We start from the raw sequence: 21662 nt of genomic DNA on the forward strand, positions 1-21662 counted from the left end.
TGTGGGAGATAAATGAGGATGGGAACAGAACCCTTTTTGGTCGAAACGAAGTGTTTTCCCTCAGTGCTGGGGCGGGGGGTGGGGGGGTGGGGTCAGCTTGGGAATGTTAACCTTTCCCCAGGCAAGTCTTCTGGAAAAGGAGTGGCCACCTCCAGAAGGGCCCCTCAGGCTAGTAGCCCAAGACAGCAGAGGCAGGGCACAGGAGGCTCCCTGCACCGAGCTCCTGGGTTCCATCTCACCCTCCCCCACCCTGCGGAAGTCCAGGGCGCATGCCCATAGACCATGTGTTTCCCCCTGGCCTTAGAGTGCAGAGGGAGGTCAGTGGGGACAAGGCTCTCTGTCCTCTTTTTCCAAAGGCAGGGCAGAATCCCCCCTCATTTTCACTGCCGGCTTGGGTCAGTCTTGTCTTGCCCACCATCCCACGGCTCTGTCCTTGCATACATCGCTCACAGTCTCTGAGGACGCTTACATGCTAAAGGACAAGACTGATCCTCAAGCTCATTGTCCTGCCAGGCCTTGGTGAAACTGCTTACCAAAGGTTTGTCACCAAAGTGATCTGATCTTTTCGTCCACCTCAGCTTAGGGGAGAGGGAACTGCAGGCAGAGTGAGTGCTTTGTGTCTTCCAGGCAAAGGGAACATAAACCAACAGAAGCTCCCCACAGCGCACCCCTCCTCAGCACCATGGAATGCCCAATCCCACTCTCACCATCCTTGCCAGCCTGGGAGGGCCCTCCTGGCCCCGGTGTGGCGGGCCCAGTTGGGAGCGAGCCGGAATTCCCCAGGGACAAAGCCGTGATTCACCGTCCCCAATCCTGACATAGCCGCCCCCTCTGGATTCCTGGGGGGTCAGTAAACAAACAGGGTGACAGATCCCGCCTCCTGGCCTGGCTCAGCTCTGCTCGCCCTCCCTTAGGGAGCCTGCTCAGAGCCTGTCTGGACTCTGCCTGCGGCTCACCAAGCGCTGGGTCTGGGTTCATTCGGAGGAGCATCATGGGGCTTCCCAATCCTGCAAGCGGGTCCCCAGGCGGCACAGGTAGGGTCCACTCATGGGAATGCAGAGCAGCTGACTCTAGAGCTATGCCCTGGAGCTTGGCTGTTCTCCCACTTCTCCTTCTGTGTATGGCTGTGAGCTGTGGGAGTTTTTTTTTTTAAAAATCTTGAATATTCTTTAGGCTGTAGATTCATGTGTGCTGAGTCACTCAGTCATGTCCAGCTCTTTTTGACCCGTGGACTACAGCCCGCCAGGCTCCTCTGACCATGGGGATTCTCCGGGAAAGAATGTTGGAGTGGGTTGTCATACCCTTCTTCAAGGGATCTTCCCAATCCAGGGATCGAACCTGCATCTCCTTTGTCCCCTGCACTGGGAGGCGGATTCTTTAGCACCAGTACTAAAGAAGCCCTCTCTTAGTACAGGTTGGTTATGTTTAACTGCTGACTCCTATGATTATCACTGTTACTATTACAAATTCTGCCAGCACTACTGCCCAGATGAGATCCTGGAAGTACTTGTGTTAGGTTAGAACTGTTCAAATTGCCCAAACACTGGCAACCATGGCATTCAAGGTAAGCCGTAGGCTCATAGTTCAGTGTTCCAGAGTTTACCCAGCCTTCTAGAAAAGAAAGCTGAAGGGCTGTCCCACAAATTCAGAGAGAGACAGAGAGAGAGAGAGAGAGAGAGAGAGAGAGAGAGAGAGAGAGCGAGAGAGAGAGCGCCATCTGTAGTAGATGTCATACTTCCAAGGGGGCCTTGGTGCCCCCTTCTCCCTCTTCACCACTCGTATTTCCCACCACAGTCAGGAGAGTCCTAAAGAGCACTGCTCATCTTCAATGGGTTGAGAAAGGGCTAAGGCAGCATTTGGGGTCCTGATCGCCAAAGAACTCTGACAAGAGTCAACAGCTAAGGGGCTCCCATCACTTGCTCACCCTGTAGGGTATTATGGGGTTTGGAAGAATGGGCGGTGTGCCAAATAGCCCTTCAGGAGTTAGCTGTCTCCCTCGCAGTTCAAGACATGCTCAGGCAGGAGCAGAATGGAGTGAAGGACAGGGCAGTGTGGAGAGGAAATCTCAGCCTGGGGAAACCCACCTGCATGCATGCCTGTCTACCTGCTCCCCTTCTGTGGAAGGAAAATGGCCCTGCTGGTGGCTGAGTTTCCTCTAGTCTCTCCTTCCCCCCAAACCATACATCTTTCCCACACAAGACTCGCCAAGTTGGGAAACCAATCTTCCCATTAAAAGCACAACTCAAAGTGCTTAACACATGTGTTAAGCCCGTGTGTGTGGGCTACAGTCCATGGGGTCACAAAGAGCTGGACATAACTGAGCACAGCGCAGCACTAAGAGAGGACCTTGCCCCAGAACCACAGAGTCTTTTTTTCTCTCAACCGCTCAAACACATCCTAGAGCCAGCCCCTTCTCCCCGCCCCGTTCACACTTGTCCCATGCTTGGCCTGGCACAGACCAGGGTGTGGCACACTCCGGGGATTGTAGAGGTCTCTGTGTTTCTGTACAGGTTAGGGCTGCTGCCACCACCCCTGCGCCTCCTCACGATGGTGCTGGGGTACCCAGCCTAAGTCCAAAGCTATTCAACGGGTCTGTTGGTGCCGCCAGAACCCTGGAACCACCAGCCATGAATCTGTGTTGGAATGAAATCAAAAAGAAGTCTCACAATCTCCGGTAAGGCCTGGAGCCTCGAAACAGGGGCTTTGGAGCATTGGTGGGGATGATGTTGGGCTCCTCTTGCTCGTCACCCTCTTCTCAGCCTTCTTGTCAGCTTCATCCTCTGTTTTTCCTCCTTTTCATGCTCTGGTGCTGGGGGAAGAACCCTGGGTCAGAAGTCAGGAGACTTGGATTTGAGTCTCGGTCTTTTTCCTTTATTTTTCTTTATTTTTTAACACCAAAAACATTTTGTATTGGGGTATAGCCAATTAACCATGCTGTGGTAGTTTCAAGTGAATAGCGAAGGGACTCAGCCACACATAGACATAGATCCATTCTCTCCCAAGCTCCCCTCCCATCCCGAGCCTCAGTAGGCTGTGTCACCTTGGAAAATTCGTTTCAGTAATCCCTGAAAGTTGGCTTCCACTTGTTTGGATTTTTTTAACAACAACAACAAAATGAGTAAAGGAATAATGCTTGTTCTATTTCCCAGTGTTGTTATGAGGACTCAAATGAGATATGAAAACGCTTTCTGCACTTAAAAGCGCTGATGTATAAATGGAGGATTTGATTCCTGCCCGCCTTCCTCTCATAACTGTCTTCTATCTTAGTAGCTCTCATCTGCTTTTTCACATCTTTTAAAATTTTATATTTATTTTAATTGCAGGATAATTATAGTGGTTGTTAGCCCTCTCTTCCCATCCACTGCTTATCCCCCACCCATGCCTCCCTAAGCTAAGAGCAAATCCGTAACTCAGTCGTCCCTGTTTCCTCTACCCTTCTCCATAACTCCCCTCCCACTACCTCACCCCAAACACACACTTTTCCTCTCTACTCTCTATCATCAAAGACCAAACTCCTGGCTTCTGATGGGTTCTGGTGGAGATGAGGAGTGTACAGATGTTGAAGGAATGCAGGCTCTGAAATCAGACAACCCTGAGTTCAAATCCAGTGACTTTACTGTGTGACCTTGGGAAAATTACTTAACTTCTCTGGTCAACACCAGTGGCTACCTCTCAAGGTTGCTCTGAGAATTAGTAGAAGCAAAAATTTATGTAAAAGCCTTGGCCAAAGAGGTAGGGACGGAATAACCAGTTACCAGTCATCTAAGGGGAATGGGTTCAATGGCTGCACACAGCCTGGACTGGCCTCTGGCTTCCTACCACTTGGACTTCAGTTCACTGCTCATTTGTGGGGAGAGGGGAAGGCAGACAGAGGTGACTGTTCTGCACATGTTTTCCTCCTTCTGTATGTCAAGCTTCTAGTCTATGTTGCCCTCATCCTTTGGGACCCCTGGGCTGCTTATATTTGTGTGCAACCTCACACACACGCGTGCCCACACTCAGCCACCTGGCACACCCTTCCCACCCACTGCATTGCTCCTGCTCAGAAGGCAGCCTCTGAGAAGCCTCTGAGGATGAACAGTTTGGCATGACTTGAGTTCCTCCAGGACAAGAGGGCAACATGACAGCTGTCTCCACTAACGCCCTTGCTTACTTCACTGCCCTTCGCAGCCTGATTCTGGGTGCACAGCTGAATGAACTGAAGTCCACCAAATGTTTTGGTACCGTGCTCTGTGGTGGGAGGCTCTGTGGGTGGGTCAGAGGCTGGGTTCCGGGCTTTCTCCCACTTCAACCAGAGCAGCACCTCTTTCATCTGTTTATATAGTAAGATTCCACTTACATATCTGCTGGGGAAAAATGTTTTGCCACTTAACAAGAGGACTGAAAATCACTGGTCTTACCATTGTGTGCAGTGCCCGGCTAGAGGCCTTCTCAGACCACAGTGGAAAGCTTCAGCTCCCTCTCCAAGAGATAATTGACTGGCTCAGCCAAAAGGATGAGGAATTGTCAGCTCAGCTGCCCCTACAAGGGGATGTGGTCCTGGTGCAACAGGAGAAGGAGACACACGCGGTAGGTTAGAGTTACAGAGGCTGTGGTGTGTAGTCTCTCGGTTGGGAAGGGATGTCTTCTGCAATGCCCTGACAGACGGATGCTCAGTCTCTGCTTAGGTGCTTAAAATCACTGGAAGCTGTATGCAGTCCTACCGGTTTGTGGATGGCACTCCAGAGAATAACTCAAATCTCCCCCCTCTATACATCACATCCAATATTGGCCTCCCTTAAAATGATTCCCTGATTTTTAACGAGGACATGGGAAATGAACATAAAATAATATTCACTGAAAAAAACACAAGATAGAAAACTGTTTATAGGTAGATCTCAATTGTATAAAAATCTATATAGATGTGCAGATGTGTATGTGTGTATACACACATAAGCAGGAACTCTGTCAAAATCTTCACAATGGGTAACTCCAGGGGATGAAATTAGTTCTTTTTAATTTTGTTTTTTTCATCCTTTTCTGAAATTTCTAAGATTTCTGTGACATATCTTTCCTCTATAATCAGAAAATAACAACAAATGTTTCTTAAAATGAACACAGATGCACCGGAAGAAATGATCACTATGTGATGTGATGTGACAGAGGCAATCATATTAAACAAATGTATCAAATCAGTATATTGTGCTAAATCAAATATGTACATCTTGTTAAATTTACACAATGTTATAGGTCAATTATAGCACAATTTAAAAGATGAATACAATACAGCAGGAAAATAAACTATAAATGTGTGCCACAGTATGGCTGAATTTTAAAGACAATATGTTGAATGAAAAAAAGAGTCAAATACAAAAAAGGGTACATACAGTGTGGTTCCATGTATATAATAAGGTTTAAAAAGTTGGCAAAACTAATCAGTGGCAGCACAAGTCAGGATAGTTGCTACCTTGGGGGAGGGGAGGAGGAGAGAGTGACTGAAAGAGGTCATGACAGGGCATTCTGGGATGCTGGTGGAGTTCTGTTTCTTCATCTCAGCACTGGTTACAGATACGGAATCACTATATGAAAATTCATCAAGCTGTGATGAAAAGTACACTTTTGATTTGTGTACTCACGTATATTTCAACAAAAATTTAATTAAACTTTTCATATAAATCTAGCCCATCCTGGTTTTGATTTCTTAAAGCCCCTTTCAGAGGACTTTCTGAGTCTTCCAGAGAACCAAGATTCCTAGCCCCAAGTCCCCATATTTCTCTCTACCTTGTGGCATAGACAGACCCATTTCGGAGTAAATAGACCTTCCAGTATCAAAGTTATTATTTTGCCTATAGAGAAGACTGCTCCTCTTTTAGTCTGAGTAGCCCAAAGATACAGGATATCAAACTGCACTGAGGAGAAGAAAGATTGTCAATTGCAGGATGGAATTCAAAGCAACTGAAAGACTTTCCTTCCCCATTGACCATGTTGCTAAACTTCACAGGCCTTTATGGAAGATGTCAAGTCTCGAGGCCCCTATATTTACTCCGTGCTGGAGTCAGCTCAGGCCTTCCTATCCCAGCACCCATTTGATGAATTAGAGGAGCCTCATTCTGAGAGCAAAGGTAGGTGGTCTTCCTCTCTTTCATCTTCTTCAGCTATGAACCATTAAACACCTTTATGCCCATCCCAAACTCATTTTCTCAGCTGTTACCTAGGAGGATAATTTATTCCTGCTGCTGCTGCTGCTGCTGCTGCTGCTAAGTCGCTTCAGTCATGTCCGACTCTGGCTCCCACCAGGCTCCCCCGTCCCTGGGATTCTCCAGGCAAGAACACTGGAGTGGGCTGCCATTTCTTTCTCCAATGCATGAAAGTGAAAAGTGAAAGTGAAGTCGCTCAGTCATGTCCGACTCTTAGCGACCCCATGGACTGCAGCCCACCAGGCTCCTCCATCCATGGGATTTTCCAGGCAAGAGTACTGGAGTGGATTGCCATTTCCTTCTCCAGTGCATGAAATCGAAAAGTAAAAGTGAAGTCGCTCAGTCATGTTCAACTCTTAGCGACCCCATGGACTGAAGCCTACCAGGCTCCTCTGTCCGTGGGATTTTCCAGGCAAGAGTCCTGGAGTGGGTTGCCATTGCCTAATTTATTCCTAGGAGTCCAAAATTGGGAAGGAACAAGATTCATACTCTAAGAAAAGCAAAGAGAAGACCCTGGAGCAGGGGAGATGAGCGTTTGGCCCAAAGCTGTATGTGGTTCTCTGGAGCATCGTGTGTGGCCATCTAAGAAGGCATGAAAAAGAAATAAAAAAGACTCAAATGCATTAAACAGACTCAGTAAATAAAAGTAGTAGTGTGTTCTTTTAAAATGTACTGCTTTATTCCAGTATAGAGAGGCATGTGACACTGCTCCAATCAACTAGCAAATAAAAATCCTTTCAAAAAATCTTTAAAAATTAGGTGATGGTACTTGAGAAGAAAACTGATTGTGGCTCTTTAATTCTGACGCTGATGATTTTTGGTTCTCTTTCTCTGATGGAGTGGGTCACTGTAGGTCTAAGTTTAAATAAGGCATCAGGGTGGGATCCATGGTGTTTAGCTCCAAGTGATGGCCCAGCAAGCCCTCTTCTTCAGAAAGAAGCTTTGACACTCTGAGATCTGACAGGACCCTTCATTAATGGAGCCCTTTGTCGATGCTGTTGACCCTCTCAGTTTACCTTGAGCCCCTCCTACTGAGTACTAACCAGTACTCAATTTACCACCCAATGGGCCTCAGATAGAACAAGCTCAAGAGAGCAGGGCAATTCCAATTAGCCTGGAGTTTGGGGGCTCTAAATCTACTTTTGAGGGGAGGTCTGAGGGAGGAGAAGGAAAATTACAATTTAGGAGCCTAGGTGGAAAGGCTGGGAAAGTCATACTAACCTCTCCTCTGCTAGACCTTCATAAAATGCCTCCCTTCTTTGGAAGGAACTGCACAACAGACAGTGGGCTTCCCACATGGCACTAGTGGTGAAGAACTCACCTGCCAATGTAGGAGATGTAAGAGATGTGGGTTCGATCCCTGGGTCGGGAAGATCCCCTGGAGGAAGAAATGGCAACCCACTCCAATATTCTTGCCTGGAGAATCCCATGGACAGAGGAGCCTGGTAGGCTTCAGTCCATGGGGTCACAAAGAGCTGGACGTGACTGAGGCAACTTAGCACACACACACAATAGACACTAATGCAAAATCACATTCTAAGGTCATGTGAATAGAACTCTGGATGATTGGCCTTACTGTGCCTCTTAAATATTTTACTCACTCTTTACCTTGCCCATTTCTTAAGAGTATGAGGAAATCCTCATGATACCATAGGTGGAAAACACCAATATGGTCTCTTGAGTGTGGTGGTGGATCCATGAGCCTACATATGTGATAAAATCACATAGAACAAAACATACCCGCATACACAAATGAGTAAAAGCAAAATTGGGGAATTTGGAAAAAAAAATTCTGGATTGTGTCAATGTCAGTATCCTGATTGTTATACTATAATTTTTATAAGATGTTACTATTTGGGGAAACTATCTGAAGGTTACATGAGATCTCTATTATTTCTCACAATTGCATATGAATCTACTATGAACTCAAAATTAAAGTTTTAATTTTTAAAAAAGCCACATGTATAAAAGGAGCTCAGCCATAAAAAATATGTATTTGTGTGTGTATGAAAACACACACACAGCACACACCTGTTTACAAAAGGCTGTTTCTGTCTTTCTGTGGGATACCCTTGCCTGGCTGGCCTGACCTGGATTCATGACTGCCCTTGCAGATACCTCTCCTAGACAGCGGATCCAGAATCTTAGCCGCTTTGTGTGGAAGCAGGCAACAGTGGCCAGTGAACTCTGGGAGAAGTTGGCAGCCCGCTGCGTGGACCAGCACCGCCACATTGAGCGCACTCTGGAGCAGCTGCTGGAGATCCAAGGGGCAATGGAGGAATTAAATGCATCTCTGACCCAGGCCGAGGGAGTCCGAGCCACTTGGGAGCCCATCGGGGATCTCTTCATTGATTCACTTCCCGAGCATATCCAGGCTCTTAAGGTATGCAGGCCCTCTCTCCTGGCTACCCAGAGACCAGCTACTCCACCCAGACCCTGACAGTGTCCTGATGCTGAGGCTCCATTGTTGCCCTGGACTTCAACAGAGTCTCTCCCAGTTTCTCTGCTGGATTTGGGGGCTGGTTTAGCTGAGAGCTTCTCTGGTTAGGGAAGGGCTTCCCTGGTGACTCAGATGGTAAAGAATCCCCCTGCAATGCAGTAGACCTGGGTTTGATTCCTGGGTTGGGAAGATCCCCTGGAGAAGGGCATGGCAACCCACTCCAGTATCCTTGCCTGAAGAATCACATGGACAGAGGAGCCTGTTGGGTTGTAGTCCTTGGGGTCACAAAGAGTCAGACGTGACTGACTGAATAACACACTTAGCTGAGGTCTCCTCTGTCCACCTGTCTTCTCTTTCCCTGGTGTTTTCTGAGAGAAGAAAAGGAAGTAAGGACAATGCCCACCCCCACCCCTCATACACGCACATCTCAGTTTGGGTGCCCTAATATGCAAGCACGGAAGCTGCGCTACTAAAACAAAATCTCTGGGTAAAGAGGAAGGAGTTGGTGTGAATGACTAATGGTTCCTCTTATCTACCTGTTGTGGGACTTGGATCCTGGTTCCATAGCTATTCAAGGAAGAATTCTCCCCCATGAAAGATGGAGTGAAGTTAGTAAATGATCTGGCCCATCAACTGGCCATTTCTGATGTGCACTTGTCAATGGAGAACTCCCGGGCTTTGGAGCAAATCAACATCCGGTGGAAACAGCTACAGGTAAAGGAGAAGCCTAAAGTGAGCCATGGGAGAAAGATTCAGTATAACTAGGCTTGGTGATGGGGGGACTTCTCCAGGCCTTCAGGAAGTAAAGGGGCATTGAAATGGGATTTATGTGGGGAAAAAGTTGTATAAAATTTGGGGCCTGGAAACAAGCTTCTCAACCTCTAAACTGCAGGAAGTAATTAAAATAATCTGAGAGGGGTCTGTCTGCATTTGAGCACTCAGAGTAGACAGGGGCAGATGAAGAGTGACTGTGGCCTGGAGTTAGAGATGCTCTTCTCTGACCTCTGGGAGTGACACGGGAGAACTAAGATTTGGGTGAATGGTGGGAGGATCTGGAACTGGAGAAGAGGCAGCCTTGGAGGGAATTCACAAAGATGGCCGGAGGCACCTGGAAATCCCACCCTGGATATGTGGAATGAGGCCACTGACTTCCTGCATATTCTTTCCATAGGTGTCAGTTGGCGAGAGGCTTAAGCAGCTTCAGGATGCTCACCGGGACTTTGGGCCTGGGTCACAACACTTCCTCTCCTGTATGTGAGACAAGCTGTACTTCACTTTGTAGAACCTCAGACACTTTCCAAGAGAGTCTACTGTTATCTGTTGGGGGCCTGGTGGGAGCCCAGTGTACCTTGGCATCTAAGAAGCAGTAGAATAAAGCAGTGTAGGATAGTGGTTAAAAGGACAGGCTCTTGAGTCAGAGAGACCTGGATCTGAGTCAGAGCTCCTCAACTTCATAGCTATGCAAGCTTGAAAAAAATAGCTTAATCTTTCTGAACTTCAATTTTCCCATATATTAAAAAGAGGGAGAAATATGATACCTAGCTCATAGAGTTATGGGAATTAAATGACTTTATTGTTCCAAAAATATGTATTGATGGCCTGCTGTGGGCCAGGTACCATTCTAGGCACTGGGGCTACATCAGTGAACAAAACAGAAATTCTTGGACTTGGAGAGCTTACATTCTGCTAGAAGAAGCCAAACCATAAACAAATAAGTGTGTGTGTGTAAAATGTCAATTGGTGACAAGTGTTCCAGAAAAAAGTAAAGCAGGGAAGTTATGGGTTAGGGAGTGCTGGACATAATGGAGGAGGCATTGCAATTTTGAATAGGGTGGTTGGGAATGTTGTCACTGAAATCATGGCAACTGAGTAGAAACCTCAAAGAGGTGAGGGAATGAGCCATGTAGATATCTGAGGGAAGAGCAGACTGGGCAGAGGAAACAATAACTTCCAGGACCGTAAGGCAGGGGCATGCCTGAGAAACAGCAAGGAGACCAGTATAGAAGTGAGTGAAGAGGAGAGAGAGTGAGAGATCAGAATGCGAGCAGGCAGCCAAAGCATGGAGGGCCTGGAGGGCTATGGTAAGAACTAGGATTTTATTCTGAGTAGAATGAAGAACCCAGGTAGGGGTTTGAGCAGAGGGATGACATGATCCAACTTCTGTTTCAACAGAGTGTTGGGGCCAAGAATAGGAGGAGGGAGACCTGTTAGGGTACATATTGTGATCATCTAAATGATGGTGACCCAATCAGAGTAGAGATGGTGGAAATGTAACTAGATATGAAAATTAGATATGCACACAGAGCATTCAGTAGAGTATCTGGCACATAGTAGGAACTCAATAAATGTTAATGGCAATTCAAACTGTTGCATTATAATGACTGGCATGCAGCTACACCTGCAGAAATCTCTTGTACTCAGGGAAACTGCAAGCAAGAGATTGACCAGATGACTGAGCCTCTCCTGGAACATCTGGAAGTTAAAAACATGGAACAGAGAGAAGCATCATTTTCCAGACTTTCTTACCATAGATGAGTGGGCAGTCCTGTTCCCCATTGTCTCATAGGACTGAGAAGCTGGGCATTCTGGGGGAAGGGCTTTGAGTCTCATGAGGAGAGTAGGGTCACTTCATATCCACAGTTGCACACCAGCTGCTTGCAGCTGAATGGACAAAATGACAGCCTGCTCAGGGGGAAGATTGTCAGGGTGGCCAAGGCCACCTGTTCATGCCCTTGTTTTGTCTCTGGCACATGACGGTATCAGTGACAACCTCTTCTCCGTCCCTCACCCTAACATCAGGGAGCCAAGTGTCTTCATTAGAAGTGTTTGCCCCATGCTCAGGTCCTGTTAAGACCTGCAATGAGACTCAGGCATCCCCTTTTGGGCTTAGCTATTTCTTTGGGAGGATAGTACAGGGGAGTAATCAGGGGCCTGAAGAACATTAGTGGCCAGCTTCTTTCTCTTTCTCTTCTCCCTCACCAGCCTCTGTTCAGGTTCCCTGGGAAAGAGCAATTTCACCCAATAAAGTTCCCTACTACATCAAGTGAGTGACCATCTGAATCGGAAACAGGTCAATCACCTGCCCACCCTCTCTCTCTCCTGTCTTTTTTTCTACCTATCCCTTTCACCCCTATCTGTTGGGATTCCTCCATCCAGTCCAGTTTTCCTTCTTACTCATCTCAAGAGCTCAATATTCTACTGGGTAAAGGTGAACCCTTGTGCTTTGGGATCTTCAGGGTTCACCCTCAGATCCCGCTGCTCCTTGTATCCAACCTATCACTGACGGATGTGTGCATGTTTGTCTGTGGGGTGGGGGGTGATATGGACCCTGGTGCTATTGATGCTTTTATTTATAGCCACCAGGCTCAAACCACATGCTGGGACCATCCCAAGATGACCGAGTTATACCAAACTCTAGGTAAGAATTCAAGGTTCCTGTACAGGGTAGAGATCTATACAGTTGCCTTTGTCCTATAAGAATACAGGGGAATAATATTCCATTGTATGTATGTATACCATATCCTTTTTATTCATTCATCTGCTGATAGGTTGTTTTCATGTCTTGGCTATTGTAAATAGTGCTGTGATGAATATAGGAGTACATGTATCTTTTTGAATTAGTGTTTTTATATTCTTTGAGTAAATACTCAGGAGTGGGGATAGCTGGATCATACATACACCCACACATGCATGCGCACACACATACACATGGTAGAACACAATCATAAAAATGGATGAAATCTTGCCACTTGTAACAACATGGATAGACTTTCAGGATATTATGCTGAGTGATATAAATCAGATAGAGAAAGACAAATACCATATTATTCCATTCATATGTGAATATAAAAAGAAAATAAATGAACAAACCAAACAAATACATAGATACCAAAAAACAGAGTAGTGGTTACCCGAAAAGAAGGGGTAGGGGAAAGGCAAAATAGGTAAGGGGATTGACTGAATGGTGATAGGTGGAAATAAAATATTGTGTACATGAAACTTATATGATGTTATAAACCAGTGTTGTCTCAATAAAAAGAAAAAGAAAGAACACAAAGGAATCCCATCCAACAAGCAGATGAGGGTGGAAGTGAATCCTTGTCCTTTTTCCAGCGGCTTCCTTCCTTTCCTCTCTGCACCTCCCTCAACAGGAAGCTCTGTTCTCCCCCTGAGCAACTTTATCATCTCATCAGGGAATTATGCATATAGATATATGCTATATCTGCTTTGAAAGACATTATCAAGGCTATAATATGAATGTGACTCTCTATGATATGAGTATGACGGATGTGACTCTCAAGTGCCTTATCTTTCACTGCTAAGAGACTCACTGTTATGTTGTAGGTTTTACGCATGTTGATGCACGTGACTATAGTTCATTCATTTTTACTGCCATAGAGTGTTCCATTGTATATACCACAGTTTCCTCATCCATCCTACTGTTAATGGACATTTGGGTCATTTCTACTTTGGAGCTAACAAAAACAGTGCTGCTTGGTAAAAAAAAAAATAAATGTTAAACTCACTGCTCTGGAATACATATACAGCTGGCTGGGTTGTAGGATATATGAATATTCAGTTTTACTAGGTAATACCAAGTTGTTTTCCAATATGATTGTGTCAGTTTACACTTCCACTAGCAATTCTCATTCATCCACATCTTTGCTGACACTTGCTACTGTCAGACTTTAATTTTTTGTCAATCTGACAGGTGTAATATGATATATTGTTGTGGTCTTAATTTGCATTTCCCTGATCTGAGTGGATCTCTTTCCATTCTTTGCAGCTGATTTGAACAACATTAAGTTCTCAGCTTACCGCACTGCCATGAAGCTACGTAGAGTCCAGAAGGCGCTGCGCTGTAAGTCTCCCATCACACTTCCCTTATGGCTTTCATCCTTCCTCATCCATTGGCTGTTTCCCACTCCCATCCCACCTTGGCCAAGGTTGTTGGTCAGCTTTGTGGGGACTCTCCAAAGGCAGGGATATGCTGGCTGTGGACACCTGATCTTTCCCGGGCCCTTCTATTTTCTCCAACCTCCAGACTCATTTCCAAATTAACCCACAGCTCTCCTCTTCTTCGTCCCTTCTTACCTGCCCAACACAGACAATCAATCTAGTGTTTTATGGCAAAAAGTATCCAGCAAGTGGTTTGGAGCCATTGAAGGCTTGTGTTCTTTCACCATCTTGGGGTTATTGGATGTAGCAGCAGAATGGTTGAAGCAAATGCCAATGGATAGGGGACAACATGGCTGCAGATATAATGCGCCTTCTGTCTCCTCTCCGAGACACTGTCCATCCAGTCTTCCTGGACCAAGTGTATCTGGCTAGGCTGATACCAGCATTTGGGGCAATTAAAAAATCCTCCTAAGGTATGTCACATTCATACAGCCATACATGAGCCTTCATAACCAGTGTCTAGGTTTTTAGAACAAGGTCCATGGACCCACCTATTTGCAGTTGAAATGCATGTAAGGACAGAGAAACTGAAAAAATGGTATGGTATTTGATCCCTGGGAGTTTACCCAAATCCCACCATCTTCTTGAAACTGATGTCAAGGATCATTTGGGTATAGAAACATTTGGAGTTAATTTAGGGGGTCTTCTAATGCTTTCTCCCTACTTGGGTTGTTTGTCTTGGTAAAGGGCAAGCTTATTTCATACTACAAATGGCTAGTCTGGAGATAGAGTCAGATTTGCTGATGCTGGTGTCTGTATCTCCCTGTCTAGTCCCTGGGCTTCTACTTTGGGCTTTACTTTCTCTTTCTCTCCTTTCCTCCCCAGTGGACCTCGTAACTTTAACCACAGCCCTGGAGATCTTCAATGAGCATGATCTGCAGGCCAGTGAGCATGTGATGGATGTGGTGGAGGTCATTCACTGCCTGACTGCCTTATATGAACGGCTGGAGGAGGAAAGAGGCATCCTGGTCAATGTGCCGCTCTGTGTGGACATGAGTCTCAACTGGCTCCTCAATGTTTTTGATAGGTAAGGGCTTGCTGCCCTGGCAGCCTCCAAGATGAAGTTCCAGTGGGATATCTGGAGTGGACACAGTGGGATGGGTTTGCTCCCCTGGTGGATCTGGACTCGGCTCAGCTTGGGGTATGGGTGGCACCAAGCCCTGCTGGGATCCAGCCCATGAGGGAAATGACCACCAAGATGTTAACCCTTTGCAGATATTCAAGTTCTCAATCTCTTCTTTTAAACCTAGCGGTCGCAGTGGAAAGATGCGGGCATTATCCTTTAAGACTGGCATTGCCTGCCTGTGTGGCACGGAAGTGAAGGAAAAACTGCAGTGTGAGTACAACTCCAAAGTCTGGAAGAGGAGTTGGGTGGAGGGAGGGTTGTGGTGGGAGAGAGAAAGGTGCAAGATAAGCAGAGGTCCAGGCTTATGAGTCAGCACAGGGCTACTCAGACTACATTGTAATGCTTCCTGGTACAGGCTATTGCAAAGAATCTACAACAGCCAAAGGCCAAGATGGGTCTAAGGCCCATTATCATTCTCACTGTCCCTCCAAGGACATTGCTTCCTTCTGATCTAGTGTAATTAATTGATGGGGATCTGAGTTGGGATCCTGGGATACCCAGGTCCTGGACTTTCTAGTTCCACTTCCCGATGGACCATCAGGCTTAGCCCTCTCCCCATCTGATGCTCAAACTATGTCACATGTTCTGCTGGAGACTTTCCATGGGATAACATGGGCAGTATGCAATAATCCCATTATCTGGGGGGTGGACAGCATGTAATTCTATAAGTTTAAACCTCTCTGGTGTACAATATCTTTGTCTTCCCTTCCATCCTCCATCATTTGTACAGCATTTTGCATTTTTCTGCAGCAGCATCATTAGTTGTCAGGTATTTACTGTTCACTGACTACTGTGCTAAATGTGGTGAGTACAAGGCCCAGTTAGATGTGGTCCCTGTCTCAAGTGGTTTATAGTCCAGGTGAGGAGACAGAAGTACAGAGAAAGCATTTCTTAGAGTGCTGATTAGAATCACCCGAATGGGAAAGGATATGTGCTATATGACATCACAGAAGAGTGAGAACAACAATCGAGGAAAGCTTTACAGGGAAGAAGACTTTTCAAAGTACATTCATAGCTATGATGTAATTTATTTCTCCCAACATTCCTTTCAGATGGGATGGGCACTGATGATGTAGTCTTCATTTATAAGTAAGGAAACTTCAGCATAGAGAGATTCATGACCTACCCAGAGTTTCCCAAGCTAGTTAGTAATGGGTCAAGAACTAAACTCCAGGCCCTCTGTCTTCTAGTTTTGTTTGTTTTCTGGGCCTTAGGTGAGGCATGAAGCAGAGAGACAAGAAACTCTGGAGGAGGTTTTTTAAAATTGGGTTGGGATAGGGGAGTTCCCACAAGGGCAATGTTCAAATATAAGTCCCATAGGCTGTTCCCACAGTCATTTAGAGTGAATTCTTAGATGACCAAATGGGTTGAATTGTGTCCTCTTTATAGAGTATCTCTACAGTGTTTCTTTTCATTTGTGTGGATAATTGAGAGATTGCTGCAGTATGAGACTACATGGGCTACACAAACAGGAGGGGATAGGGCAGACCGACCTTGATTCATATTCGGGCACCTTTGAACCCTCAACCCCTTCATCTTGCTTCTTGAGACTCTGTTTTCCCGGCAGTGTATTTGTGTCTGGCACTGCTCTCACGCACAGCTCACTCTCTGTTCACCCTTCCCTCCTCCTCTCTGTGTTCAGAGAGAAAAAAGTGAGACAGACATGAAGAAGGAGAGCATTAGAATGTTCTTAGAGGGCTTCTAGAAGATCGGGGACCTTTAGGTATTCCAGTTTCAAAAGTCATTAGCTAAGTCAATGCACTCTTACCCTTTCTTCTTTTTCTCCTCTTTCTCTTCACACCATTCCCTGGCCATTTCTGTTGTGGGCTTGGCCATGACTTATGGTGGGGCCAGCAGACCTCTTCAGCCAAGTGGCCAACTCAGGCAGCCAGTGTGACCAACGCCATCTTGGTGTCCTGCTTCATGAGGCCATTCAGGTGCCCCGTCAGCTGGGGGAAGTGGCAGCCTTTGGTGGCAGCAACGTGGAGCCCAGTGTCCGTAGCTGCTTCCGTTTTGTGAGTATAGAGCGACGGAGGGAGGGAAGGAGGGACGATGAGACAAAGACTGGGAAGAAGGGAGGGAGGACTCAAAGCTGGGCTTCTGTTCTTGTTTTGCTTTGCTTCAGATATTTGTTTCAAGTTTTATTGGCATATAGTTGCTTTACAATGTTTTGTTAGTTTCAAGTGTACAGTAAAATGATTCAGTTATACATATTCAAATACCCATTCTTTTTCAGATTCTTTACCCATACAGGTTATTACAGAGTACTGAGTAGAGTTGCCTGTGCTATAGTACTCAGATGGAAGGGAGTTTGTTGGGCTGGAACAACAGGGCAGAGGGTCCTCTGGGCTTTTAGGATCAGAGTCCTGTGGGAAGAGCACCAGGTCCACTAGGACAGGGTAGAAGGTGGACACCTCTAAAGAACAGGCAAACCCAGGCCTTGCTGTTTCTCTTCTTCCCACGAGGGCTGCCATTCTAGGCTCAAGACGCTTTGGGCCTCAGACATCGCCGTCGGGCTTCTTGTTTCCCTAGAGCACTGGGAAGCCAGTCATTGAAGCTTCACAGTTCCTGGAATGGGTCAACTTGGAGCCCCAATCCATGGTGTGGCTGGCTGTTCTGCATCGGGTCACCATTGCTGAACAAGTAAAGCATCAGACCAAGTGCTCTATCTGTAGGCAGTGCCCCATCAAGGGCTTCAGGTAGGGAAAACAATACCTGCTGGAGTGATACTGAGAAAAATAGGCAATGTCACGTATAAATAATACATTGCAAAATGATGCATTATGTAGTTATATAATTACAACTAATCCATTGTATATATATATGTATATATATATATGTTGTTGTATGTGGTTGTAATTCTTTCTATTGCGTTCTGTTTAATTTTTGAAAAAGAAAAAAAGATGGAATATTTTTTCAGTTATATTATGAAGTATTCAGACCTAGAGAAATGTATAGATAAGCAAAGTGGGGGTGGAGTGGGACAACAGCCCAGAAAAGGAAGTAATTTGTTCTTTGTTTCCCAGGGAGCATTAAGTAGAACCCAAAAGCGCCAGCATCCTGACCTATGAGAACACCTATGTACCAAAAGGTGTGCTGGCAAATGGTTCACAGCCTACTCTCCAGAAAGCAGAAGAGAAACCTGATAGAGCATTGGCTAATTTCCATGATATAGATACTACCACCGTGGCCAAAGTCAGGCTACCCACAGGAGATCAGGAAGAGATGCACAGTTGTACACCATTTACAGTCTTTCCACCACAGGGTACAATAGATGTAGACAACCTCCAGAGCATAAATAATAGTGAAACAGGAAGTAATAAGCTTGAGTATTTATTACCTTAGTTTTTAATACTCTTTGCTTAGTTGTGAGTTTATATGATTTAATTTTTAATTAATAGCTATAGTTAACAACCAACTTGGAAAATTCCTGAAATGTTAACAACTGGCTCCCATGAGCTGGTATGAGCTGGCTCCAGTACCCCATGGTGGGCACCCATCACCAAGCTGAAGAAATAAACAAGATTTTACAATATATTTGTACATATGTTATATATTTATATATTTTATGTCTACTAATTTATATATTATAAACATATTTTATATAATATGCAAAACAATATATTTGAAGTTTCCTTGATGAAATTTCCCTCCTACTCCCACAAAGATAACTACTGTCCTGAATTTGGCTTTCATCATAAAATGCTTATTTTTATCCCTAGAGGCTCAGCAGTAAAGATATGCCTACCAATGCAGGAGATGTGAGTTTGATCCCTGGGTCAGGAAGATCCCCTAGAGAAGGAAATGGCAACCCACTCCAGTATTCTTGCCTGGAAAACCCCACGAACAGAGAAGCCTGGAGGGCTATAGTGCATGGGGTCACAAAAGAGTTGGACATGACTTCTTGACTAAATAATAAAAACCTTTTAAAGCTCTAGCACATACTCTTTTGATAAGCAGTCTGCTTTCTATAAGCAAATGAGGCACAGAGGTGGAGTTTACGCTGCTGGCTGGTGTAGCTCTAGGACAAGATGTCAGACCTCTGACTGCTCTAAGTCAAGGTACTTCACCATGCCACGCTACTAGGTCTGGGCAGTCCAGGAAGGCTTTGGAATTGGATCTGAATGGCTAGTCTGTATTCAGTCATAATAGTTATTATAATAACTTTGAGGAATAACTTTTAGTCAACATACCCACAGCTGATAGAATCAGTTGTCTTCATAATGAAAGTGTACCTTCTCCAAGGAAGCTGGTCATACCTGTGAAACTGTACCCTTTCAGGCCACCCTTGTTTAGAAGGCCATTTGATATAATGAGCTCTTTACCCCTGTCCCACCCTCCTTTTAATATATTTTTAATTAACGTATAGTTGATTTACAACATTAAGTATAATTGAGTTACAACATTGTATTAATTTTTGCTGTACAGCAAAGTGACTTGGATACATTATATATATATTCAGAATGTGTATATACACATATATGTATACCTGTGTATATATACATTCTTTTTAAATATTCTTTTACATTATGGCTTAACACAGGATATTGAATTTAGTTCTCTGTATACAGTGGGACCTTGTTATTTATACCACCCTCCCTTTGAAAAAGATGGTGAGGCAATGCTATTTCCCAAACTTCCTATAACTCTGAGCATGTGATTTCATGGAGATTCATGGTCTCTGGAGTAAGACTAGCCATCTAGTGAGGACTCTGCCACTGCTCTGTGTAGGAGGTTAAATGCCCCATGTACAGGAGGTTATAGTTCCATGCTTCACCCTCTTCTAATGCAGGTGTGAATTTGGATGTTTGGGGGAGGGGAAGGTCGCTAGAGTATATTGTATCCTCTTTCCCACCGCCTCTCCTCTCCCCAAGGTACCGGAGTCTGAAACAGTTTAACGTGGACATCTGCCAGACCTGCTTCCTGACTGGCAGGGCCAGCAAGGGCAACAAACTTCACTACCCCATCATGGAGTACTACACCCCGGTATGGAGCCTCTGCGCTGCGGGGAGGGGCCGGCAGCTCTCAGCTTCTGGGTGCTTGATCCATTTTGCCCAGCATTGGCTCACTGTATTGTGCTCTCCATTGGGGAGCATCCTCCATAGAGGCCTGGTAATTGACTGGTTTGAGGGATCCAGGCCTGTTCTTCTAGCAGAGCTTGTCCTTCGTCCTCACCTGGGCTGCAACTGGTTGGATCAGCCCAGGACATTCTTGGTCATCTAAAAGGCACTCACTATTCTCCTGCAGAGAAAAGTCTAGGAAAAAAAATAGAGCAAGGCAGTTCCTGGTGACTAGCCTTTGATCCCTCTAGTTTTTCCTGCTTAGCTTCCTGGGTCGTTCTTGTCCCCTGGTCTTCAGTTGCTACTTTGTCATTGCTTCTATCCCTCTGAATCAAAACCAAAGTTTAAAGTTTGTGCTCAGATTCATTACTCAGTCTCTTGTGGGAAAGGGAGGGAATGCTCTTTACCTGGGTCTCCAAAACTGACTTGGCTTTCATTGAAAACTGGTCCCTTCATAGCCTCCTGAGACCAGGTTGGTCAGCATCCCTGAACTCAAGCCACAGAGTTTCTCCTCTGCTGTGTTCAGGACCCACAGCTCCAGGCTTAGCTTCCTGAGCTGACTCTGCTCCCTAAACTCTTTTATCCCTCTTCCCACAGATAAGACCAAAGTCCCAGGCATATCCCTAGCTCTCCCCACTGCTCTCTTCCATCTCCTCTCCTCATCTCCATAATCCATCTCCATGAGCTGTCATTTCTTCTCTATGTTTTGTTGGCACAGAAACATGTGTGACCCAATGGAAGCAGTGATGTTGCCCTTACATTTTTTCTTTTATTATCATCTGAAAATAAGCATTTGGCTTCCCGGGTGTCACTAGTGGTAATGAACCTGCCTGCCAATACAAGAGATGTAATAGATGCGGGTTCAATCCTTGGGTCAGGAACATCCCCTGGGGGAGGGCATGGCAACCCACTCCAGTATTCTTGCCTGGAGAATTCCATGGACAGAGGAGCCTGGTGGACTACAGTCCGTGGGGTCACAAAGAGTCAGATACAACTGAAGCGACTTACCATGCACTGCAAAAATAAATATTTATTAAAATCATACATGAAAACTGGCTTGAGATGGTAGACTGATAATCCTCTAGCTCCTGCTCATCTTCTGCATCTCTAGAATTTATGTAAAAGATATCTAAAAGTTAACAAATATATGATCATTATGAAAGATTCTAATTTTTAGAGGTGTTTAAAGTATAAAACAAAGTCCCCTTTTCTCAGTATGTTCCCCACCCCTCTAGCCCAACTTCCCTGAGGCAACCAGTGTTCATAGTTTGGCACATATCCTTCTAGATCTTTTTCTAGGAGTGAGATGTGATAAAGATAAGTGAGAGTTGATTACCAGTCACGTTCCCTGCTCCAGTGGAGCAGCCACACCTCCATAGAAAAGCCCATTAGTGTGAGTCCCCCTGTCTTGTCTCCCCCCAGACCACATCCAGTGAGAACATGAGGGACTTTGCCACTACCTTAAAGAACAAATTCCGCTCAAAGCATTATTTCAGCAAACACCCTCAGCGAGGTTATCTGCCTGTTCAATCAGTGCTGGAGGCTGACTACAGTGAGACGTGAGTACGGGAGGCTGAGCAGGGGCTGCAGGCATCCTCACTGAGCCTAGGGGTATGCTGTGAAGAGGCCGAGTCCTGCGTGGGCTAGGGCAGTGCTCCAGGACAAACCCAACTAGTGACAGCACAATTCAGCTGGGGCTTGACCAGGGTCTGACCCAAGAAACAGATTTGAATCCAGTCTCTGGATCTTGCTCCCATCAGCTCTTGCCCAGCTCTCTAATTCCATGGTGGTGATGGGGTGTGTGTGGCTGGGTGGTGGTGATGGGGTGTGTGTGGATGGGTGGTGGTAATAGGGCGTGTGTGGCTGGGTGGTGGTAATGGGGTGTGTGTGGCTGGGTGGTG

General features: G+C 45.7%; 1 protein-coding gene across 4 annotated transcripts in view; it reads left to right on the forward strand.

Annotated features, from left to right (window-relative positions):
• The window catches only part of DRP2 (dystrophin related protein 2), a 33577-nt gene that overhangs the window by 2395 nt on the left and 9520 nt on the right, over positions 1-21662 (forward strand). For 2 of the 4 annotated variants that reach the window (XM_060407956.1, XM_042241695.2), the window contains exons 1-16: positions 926-1034; positions 2511-2674; positions 4413-4569; positions 5981-6101; positions 8291-8559; positions 9184-9330; positions 9788-9866; positions 11599-11659; positions 11973-12034; positions 13403-13477; positions 14401-14602; positions 14826-14911; positions 16559-16716; positions 17234-17400; positions 19576-19687; positions 21184-21320. In XM_060407956.1, the coding sequence (XP_060263939.1) occupies positions 2628-2674; positions 4413-4569; positions 5981-6101; positions 8291-8559; positions 9184-9330; positions 9788-9866; positions 11599-11659; positions 11973-12034; positions 13403-13477; positions 14401-14602; positions 14826-14911; positions 16559-16716; positions 17234-17400; positions 19576-19687; positions 21184-21320 (1880 nt within the window). In that variant the 5' untranslated portion in view covers positions 926-1034; positions 2511-2627. Of the gene's footprint in view, positions 1-925; positions 1035-2510; positions 2675-4412; positions 4570-5980; positions 6102-8290; positions 8560-9183; positions 9331-9787; positions 9867-11598; positions 11660-11972; positions 12035-13402; positions 13478-14400; positions 14603-14825; positions 14912-16558; positions 16717-17233; positions 17401-19575; positions 19688-21183; positions 21321-21662 lie in introns of those variants that run through there. The other 2 variants (XM_060407955.1, XM_027963070.3) reach the window with 1 other exon arrangement.

The sequence above is a fragment of the Ovis aries genome, chromosome X, assembly GCF_016772045.2.
Source record: "Ovis aries strain OAR_USU_Benz2616 breed Rambouillet chromosome X, ARS-UI_Ramb_v3.0, whole genome shotgun sequence".
NCBI classification, from domain to species: domain Eukaryota; kingdom Metazoa; phylum Chordata; class Mammalia; order Artiodactyla; family Bovidae; genus Ovis; species Ovis aries.